Here is an 8,943-nt window from a genome sequence, read left to right as displayed (position 1 = left end):
AAATTGAGAGCCTGCATGCAGAATTCAGCAAAAATATCCTCTGTGTACAATGTAAATCACCGAATAATGCATGCAGAGTAGAATTAGGCTGATCCCCGCTAATTATCAAAAGCCAAAAAAAGAGCTGTTAAATTCTACAACCACCTAAAAGGAAGCGATTCCCAAACCTTCCATAACAAAGCCATCACCTACAGAGAGAAGAACCTGGAGAAGAGCCCCCTAAGCAAGCTGGTCCTGGGGCTCTGTTCACAAACACAAACAGAGACCCAGGACTGCAACACAATTAGACCCAACCAAATCAAGTGAAAACTAAAAGATAATTACTTGACACATTGGAAAGAATTAACAAAAACACAGAGCAAACTAGAATGATATTTGGCCCTAAACATAGAGTACACAGTGGCAGAATACCTGACCACTGTGACTGACCCAAAATTAAGGAAAGCTTTGACTATGTACAGACTCGGTGAACATAGCCTTGCTATTGAGAAAGGCTGCCGTAGGCAGACCTGGCTCTCAAGAGAACACTGCCCACAAAATGAGGTGGAAACTGAGCTGCACTTCCTAACCTCCTGCCAAATGTATGACCATATTAGAGACACATATTTCCCTCAGATTACAGAGATCCACAAAGAATTCTAAAACAAATCCAATTGTGATAAACTCCCATATCTATTGGGTGAAATACCACAGTGTGCCATCACAGCAGCAAGATTTGTGACCTGTTGCCACAAGAAAAGGGCAACCAGTGAAGAACAAACACCATTGGAAATACAACTCATAATTACAGAGCATTCGGAAAGTATTCAGACCCCTTGACCACATTTTGTTACGTTACAGCCTTATTCTAAAAATGATTAAATAAATAAAAATCCTCATCAATCTACACACAATACTCCATAATGAAAAAGCAAAAATGGTTAAAAAAAAATACAATACCTTATTTACAAAAGTATTCAGACCCTTTACTATGAGACTCGAAATTGAGGTCAGGTGCATCCTGTTTCCAGTGATCATCCTTGAGATGTTTCTACAACTTGATTGGAGTCCACCTGTGGTCAATTCAATTGATTGGACATGACTTGGAAAGGCACACACCTGTCTACATAAGGTCCCACAATTGACAGTGCATGTCAGAGCAAAAACCAAGCCATGAGGTCGAAGGAATTGTCCGTAGAGCTCCGAGACAGGATTGTGTTGAGGCACAGATCTGGGGAGGGGTACCAAAACATTTCTGCAGCATTGAAGGTCCCCTAGAACACAGTGGCCTCCATCATTCTTAAATGGAAGAAGTTTGGAACCACCAAGACTCTTCCTAGAGCTGGCCGCCCGGCCAAACTGAGCAATCGGGGGTGAAGGGCCTTGGTCAGGTGGTTGACAAAGAACCTGATGGTCACTCTGACAGCTCCAGAGTTCCTCTATGGCGATGGGAGAACCTTCCAGAAGGACAACCATCTCTGCAGCACTCCACCAATCAGGCCTTTATGGTAGAGTGGCCAGACGGAAGCCACTCCTCAGTAAAAGGCACATGACAGCCCGCTTGGAGTTTGCCAAAAGTCACCTAAAGGACTCTCAGACCATGATAAACAAGATTCTCTGGTCTGATGAAACCAAGATTGAACTCTTTGGCCTGAATGCCAAGCGTCACGTCTGGAGGAAACCTGGCACCATCCCTACGGTGAAGCATGGTGGTGGCAGCATCATGCTGTGGGGATGTTTTTCAGCTGCAGGAACTGGGAGACTAGTCAGGATCGAGGGAAAGATGAACGGAGCAAAGTACAGAGAGATCCTTGATGAAAACCTGCTCCAGAGCGCTCAGGACCTCAGACTGGGGCGACGGTTCACCTTTCAAAAGGACAACGACCCTAATCACAGAGCCAAGACAACGTAGGACTGGCTTCGGGACAAGTCTCTGAATGTCCTTGAGTGGCCCAGCCAGAGCCCGGACTTGAACCCGATCAAACATCTCTGGAGAGAGCTGAATATAGCTGTGCAGCGATATTTGGGGTTTAATGTGTATATTTATGTTGTATTATACAGGGCGCATTTGAAAAATAGACTTAGGTCTCAATATGTCTTCCCTGTTAAAATTAAGGTTAAATAAAAAAACATCTCTCTTCCATCTAATAGTTAGACTCATGGGTAGACTCATGGGTAGTCTAATGGGTAGTCTAATGGGTAGTCTAATGGGTAGTCTAATAGTTAGACTCATGGGTAGTCTAATGGGTAGTCTAATGGGTAGTCTAATGGGTAGTCTAATAGTTAGACTCATGGGTAGTCTAATGGGTAGTCTAATGGGTAGTCTAATGGGTAGTCTAATAGTTAGACTCATGGGTAGTCTAATGGGTAGTCTAATGGGTAGTCTAATGGTTGGGAGCCAGTGAGATGTTCAACTTGGAGACGTACGGAGTCAACTCCACTGGTACCTCCCATCTGATCCAGTTAGAAACTCCTGGACCTGATCTCTCTGGGACCTCCCATCTGATCCAGTTAGAAACTCCTGGACCTGATCTCTCTGGGACCTCCCATCTGATCCAGTTAGAAACTCCTGGACCTGATCTCTCTGGGACCTCCCATCGGATCCAGTTAGAAACTCCTGGACCTGATCTCTCTGGGACCTCCCATCTGATCCAGTTAGAAACTCCTGGACCTGATCTCTCTGGGACCTCCCATCTGATCCAGTTAGAAACTCCTGGACCTGATCTCTCTGGGACCTCCCATCTGATCCAGTTAGAAACTCCTGGACCTGATCTCTCTGGGACCTCCCATCTGATCCAGTTAGAAACTCCTGGACCTGATCTCTCTGGGACCTCCCATCTGATCCAGTTAGAAACTCCTGGACCTGATCTCTCTGGGACCTCCCATCTGAAACAGTTAAGAGACTGCAATGCTGCTGGGTTTTTCAAGCTCAACAGCTTTCCGTGTGTATTGAGAATGGTCCACCACCCAAAGGACATCCAGCCAACTTGACACAACTGTGGGAAGCATTGGAGTCAACATGGGCCAGCATCCCTGTGGAACGCTTTCAACACCTTGTAGAGTCCATGCCCCGACGAGTTGAGGCTGTTCTGAGGGCAAAAGGGGGAGCAACTCAATATTAGGAAGGTGTTCCTAATGTTTTGTACAGTCAGTGTATGTCAGATCTTGTCTATCCAATCAGCTTAAGCGTTTTTGATAATATACCTTGAAGTATATAGAAATTACTATCGCTAATTCACTATCGCTAAATGCAGATGTAAAAAATATATATTTTTACAATAAATGTGGTTATTAACGTATCTGCTGAAACTCATTTCTCTGTACCATTTACCATACCAGATGTTGGATTACATCATGTGCTCTTCTCAGATTCTAATCTTAATAATTGTAGGATTTTCCACAAGTGGCTCTTGGTTTATTTTGTTGCAATGGCAGATTTCATGTTAATCCCATGTCGATTTGTGTAATCATTTTCTCGGCATAATTTTCTAAGCCGGTTCAGAGTAAGTTACATCAGAAGTCACACAGACAGAGCCACAGGGTTCATTAGGTCATCTGACCATCAATAACACTGGGACGCGAGATAAGGAACATTGGACCAGCGGACGCTAGCCTAGTTTAATGATAAACACACAGTAGAAATAACAATACGGTAATCATATAACTAATAATAGTTTTGTAATCAACTTACATTTACATTTTAGTCATTTAGCAGACGCTCTTATCCAGAGCCACTTACAGTTAGTGAGTGCATACATCATTTTTTAAATTTTTTATACTGGCCCCCCATTGGAATCGAACCCACAACCCTGGCGTTGCAAACGCCATGCTCTACCAACTGAGCTACATCCCTGCCGGCCATTCCCTCCCCTACCCTGGACGACGCTGGGCCAATTGTGCGCCGCCCCATGGGTCTCCCGGTCGCGGCCGGCTACGACAGAACTTCTACAGCAATAGTATTGTAATATTATAACAGTAATAATAGTATTGTAATATTATAACAGTAATAATAGCGCTGTAATTCTATAATAGCAGTACTGTAATAACAACAGTAATACTAATAATAGCAGTAAGGCTTTAACAACATCAGGAATCATTGATTTATAACTTTCTAAGCTGAATAAAACACTGGGAAAGGTGACAGTTGGCCGTTCCACAGTCGACAACTCTCTAGACCTGAACACAGAAACGGTCCTCCTCTCCAAGTCCCATTCTGTTACCCCTCTCCTTCCTCTCCAAGTCCCATTCTTCCTCTCCAAGTCCCATTCTGTTACCCCTCTCCTTCCTCTCCAAGTCCCATTCTTCCTCTCCAAGTCCCATTCTGTTACCCCTCTCCTTCCTCTCCAAGTCCCATTCTGTTACCCCTCTCCTTCCTCTCCAAGTCCCATTCTGTTACCCCTCTCCTTCCTCTCCAAGTCCCATTCTGTTACCCCTCTCCAAGTCCCATTCTGTTACCCCTCTCCTTCCTCTCCAAGTCCCATTCTGTTACCCCTCTCCTTCCTCTCCAAGTCCCATTCTTCCTCTCCAAGTCCCATTCTGTTACCCCCTCTCCTTCCTCTCCAAGTCCCATTCTGTTACCCCTCTCCTTCCTCTCCAAGTCCCATTCTGTTACCCCTCTCCTTCCTCTCCAAGTCCCATTCTGTTACCCCTCTCCAAGTCCCATTCTGTTACCCCTCTCCTTCCTCTCCAAGTCCCATTCTGTTACCCCTCTCCTTCCTCTCCAAGTCCCATTCTGTTACCCCTCTCCTTCCTCTCCAAGTCCCATTCTGTTACCCCTCTCCTTCCTCTCCAAGTCCCATTCTGTTACCCCTCTCCAAGTCCCATTCTGTTACCCCTCTCCTTCCTCTCCAAGTCCCATTCTGTTACCCCTCTCCTTCCTGAAGTTTTCACTCGTTCACTTAAGGGACTGTTGTGGAATATTGTGGAAACTCCCCCTCTTGTCCATCCTGCAAATCCTAAATTCATGAAGGGGAATGAGAGAAACGAAGTTGGGCTACAGTGTGGGGTCAGAGGTCAGGGGTGAATCTGAGGGTGTGACCTTCAGCTTCTCACAGCTCCTCAGAACGTCCTCCAGAAAGGCCACCACCACCGCCGCACTCCTCTCCTCTTCTCCTCCCTCCCTCCCTACACACAGACCCCTCAGTCTCTCCAGCGTCTCTCCCAGAGTCCTCACCCTCTCCTCCCCCTCTCTCTCTCTCACCCCCTCCATCCCTCCCTCCGTCCCTCCTCCTCTCCCTCCCTCCGTCCCTCCTCCTCTCCCTCCCTCCGTCCCTCCTCCTCTCCCTCCCTCCGTCCCTCCTTCCCCTCTCAGGTATTTCACCAGGTGTTCCTTGAAGCCCCTCCCCTTCTCCATGACGAGCGACACCCCCAGGGCGGGCATGTCCTGTGATTGGCTGAGTCGTAGCAGGTGTGTGAGGGCGTGTGTGAGTGTGTGTCGGAGAGAGGAGCAGTAGCGGTACTCCAGGAAGTCCTGCGTCTCCTCGCTGTGTTCCAACGCCGCGGCCAGTGAGCGCCAAACACGCCCGAACCGCTCCGCATCACCGTAGCAATGACGGCAGGCGGGGACGGAGAGGGCAGCAGCAGACTTGATGCGCACCTTGAAGTTCTGACAGGAAGTGACAACACAGCAGAGGGCGGAAAACGCATCGCCGGACCAGGAAGCAGAATCTGGAGAGAGTGACAGACAAAGGGAAAGAGAGAGCGAATGAGTGAAGGTCTGGAGGCCAAAAACAGAAAGTATGTGTGAACTAGGGTCAAAGCAGTGTTTACCGAGGGGCAGGGCAGGGTTCCTGAAGGCGTTGCCCAGGGCGTAGCAGGCATTCCAGCGGACCTTCATCGTGGCTTCTGATTGGACCGTGGTGACCAGTGCGCTGACCGCCTCCTCCAGGGGGCGCTGGAACCCCGGCCGGGTCAGCTGACTGACAGACAGGAAGTGGAGCAGGTTCCCCAACGCACGCACCGCATTACTCTTCACCTGGAGAGATGGGAGAAAGAGAGAGAGAGAGAGAAAGAGAGAGACAGAGAGAGGGAGAGAGAAAGAGAGAGAGAAAGAGAGAGAGAGAGAAAGAGAGAGACAGAGAGAGGGAGAGAGAAAGAGAAAGAGAGAGACAGAGAGAGAGAGAGAGAGGGAGAGAGAGAGAGAGAGAGAGAGAGAGAGAGAGAGAGAGAGAGAGAGCGGGAGAGAGAGCGGGAGAGAGAGCGAGAGAGAGAGAGAGAGAGAGAGAGAGAGAGAGAGAGAGAGAGAGAGGGAGAGAGAGAGCGCGAGAGAGAGGGAGGGAGAGCGAGAGAGAGAGAGCGAGAGAGAGAGAGAGAGAGAGAGAGAGATTTTTCAGGTCTCTCCAGAGATGTTCGATCGGGTTCAAGTCCGGGCTCTGGCTGGGCCACTCAAGGACATTCAGAGACTTGTCCCGAAGCCACTCCTGCGTTGTCTTTGCTGTGTGCTTAGGGTCGTTGTCCTGTTGGAAGGTGAACCTTCACCCCAGTCTGAGGTCCTGAGCGCTCTGGAGCAGGTTTTCATCAAGGATCTCTCTGTACTTTGCTCCGTTCATCTTTCCCTCGATCCTGACTAGTCTCCCAGTTCATGCCGCTGAAAAACATCCCCACAGCATGATGCTGCCACCACCATGCTTCACCGTAGGGATGGTGCCAGGTTTCCTCCAGACGTGACACTTGGCATTCAGGCTAAAGAGTTCAATCTTGGTTTCATCAGACCAGAGAATCTTGTTTCTCATGGTCTGAGAGTCTTATAGGTGCATTTTGGCAAACTCCAAGGGGGCTGTCATGTGCCTTTTACTGAGGAGTGGCTTCGGTCTGGCCACTCTACCATAAAGGCCTGATTGGTGGAGTGCTGCAGAGATGGTTGTCCTTCTGGAAGGTTCTCCCATCTCCACAGAGGAACTCTGGAGCTCTGTCAGAGTGACCATCGGGTTCTTGGTCACCTCCCTGACCAAGGCCCTTCTCCCCCGATTGCTCAGTTTGGCCGGGCAGCCAGCTCTAGGAAGAGTCTTGGTGGTTCCAAACTGCTTCCATTTAAGAATGATGAGGCCACTGTGTTCTTGGGGACCTTCAATGCTGCAGAAATGTTTTGGTACCCTTCCCCAGATCTGTGCCTCGACATAATCCTGTCTTGGAGCTCTACGGACAATTCCTTCGACCTCATCGCTTGATTTTTGCTCTGACATGCACTGTCAACTGTGGGACCTTATATAGACAGGTGTGTGTCTTTCCAAATCATGTCCAATCAACTGAATTTACCACAGGTGGACTCCAATCAAGTTGTAGAAACATCTCAAGGATGATCAGTGGAAACAGGATGCACCTGAGCTCAATTTAGAGTCTCATAGCAAAGGGTCTGAATACTTATGTCAATAAGGTATCTGTTTTATATTTTTAATAACCTGTTTCCGCTTTGTCATTATGGGGTATTGTGTGTAGATTGATGAGGGAAATGTTTTATTTAATCCATTTTAGAATAAGGCTGTAACGTAACAAAATGTGGAAAAAGGGAAGGGGTCTGAATACTTTTTGAATACTCACCCTGTCCTTCTCTGTATAGTGGTGTATGTTCTCACCCTGTCCTTCTCTGTATAGTGGTGTATGTTCTCACCCTGTCCTTCTCTGTATAGTGGTGTATGTTCTCACCCTGTCCTTCTCTGTATAGTGGTGTATGTTCTCACCCTGTCCTTCTCTGTATAGTGGTGTATGTTCTCACCCTGTCCTTCTCTGTATAGTGGTGTATGTTCTCACCCTGTCCTTCTCTGTATAGTGGTGTGTGTTCTCACCCTGTCCTTCTCTGTATAGTGGTGTATGTTCTCACCCTGTCCTTCTCTGTATAGTGGTGTGTGTTCTCACCCTGTCCTTCTCTGTATAGTGGTGTGTGTTCTCACCCTGTCCTTCTCTGTATAGTGGTGTGTGTTCTCACCCTGTCCTTCTCTGTATAGTGGTGTATGTTCTCACCCTGTCCTTCTCTGTATAGTGGTGTGTGTACTCACCCTGTCCTTCTCTGTATAGTGGTGTGTGTTCTCACCCTGTCCTTCTCTGTATAGTGGTGTGTGTTCTCACCCTGTCCTTCTCTGTATAGTGGTGTGTGTTCTCACCCTGTCCTTCTCTGTATAGTGGTGTATGTTCTCACCCTGTCCTTGTCAATAGAAGCCTTGGTGGCCGACTGAAGCATCTGGAGGACCAACATGTCAGACAGTTCCTCCTGGAAAACCTCCCCTACACATTCCCTGAGAGGAGGAGGGGGGGAGAAAGGAGAGGGAGGGAGAGGAGGAGGGGGGAGAAAGGAGAGGGAGGGAGAGGAGGAGGGGGGGAGAAAGGAGAGGGAGGGAGAGGAGGAGGGGGAGAAAGGAGAGGGAGAGGAGGAGGGGGGAGAGAGGGAGAAAGGAGAGGGAGAGAGAGGAGGAGGGAGAAAGGAGAGGGAGGGAGAGAGGGAGGAGGGGAGAAAGGAGAGGGAGGAGAGAGGGAGGAGGGGAGAAAGGAGAGGGAGGGAGAGGAGGAGGGGAGAAAGGAGAGGGAGGGAGAGGAGGAGGGGAGAAAGGAGAGGGAGGGAGAGAGGGAGGAGGGGAGAAAGGAGAGGGAGGGAGAGAGGGAGGAGGGGAGAAAGGAGAGGGAGGGAGAGATGGAGAGGGGGGAGAAAGGAGAGGGAGGGAGAGAGGGAGGGAGGAGAGGGGGAGAAAGGAGAGGGAGGGAGAGAGGGAGGGAGGAGGGGGGGAGAAAGGAGAGGGAGGGAGAGAGGGAGGGAGGGGGGGAGAAAGGAGAGGGAGGGAGAGAGAGAGGGAGGAGGGGGGGAGAAAGGAGGGGGGGAGAAAGGAGAGGGAGAGAGAGGAGGAGGGGAGAAAGGAGAGGGAGGGAGAGAGGGAGGAGGGGAGAAAGGAGAGGGAGGGAGAGAGGGAGGAGGGGAGAAAGGAGAGGGAGGGAGAGGAGGAGGGGAGAAAGGAGAGGGAGGGAGAGGAGGAGGGGAGA

The 8,943-nt window shown here is 49.2% G+C and overlaps 1 protein-coding gene across 1 annotated transcript in view; it reads right to left on the bottom strand.

Annotated features, from left to right (window-relative positions):
* Nucleotides 1-2,410: 2,410 nt before the first annotated feature.
* The window catches only part of LOC121580080 (HEAT repeat-containing protein 6), a 116,745-nt gene continuing 110,212 nt past the window's right edge, over nt 2,411-8,943 (bottom strand). Inside the window, exons 18-21 of the mRNA XM_045212904.1 lie at nt 8,111-8,207; nt 5,749-5,953; nt 5,244-5,646; nt 2,411-2,849 (exon numbers count right to left, since the gene is read on the bottom strand). Of these exons, the coding sequence (XP_045068839.1) occupies nt 2,411-2,849; nt 5,244-5,646; nt 5,749-5,953; nt 8,111-8,207 (1,144 nt within the window). The remainder of the gene's footprint in view (nt 2,850-5,243; nt 5,647-5,748; nt 5,954-8,110; nt 8,208-8,943) is intronic.

This window comes from Coregonus clupeaformis, unplaced genomic scaffold (assembly GCF_020615455.1).
Source record: "Coregonus clupeaformis isolate EN_2021a unplaced genomic scaffold, ASM2061545v1 scaf0063, whole genome shotgun sequence".
Lineage (NCBI taxonomy): Eukaryota > Metazoa > Chordata > Actinopteri > Salmoniformes > Salmonidae > Coregonus > Coregonus clupeaformis.
Note: the sequence above shows the minus strand (reverse complement) of the source record. Positions and strands in the feature narration are given on the sequence as shown.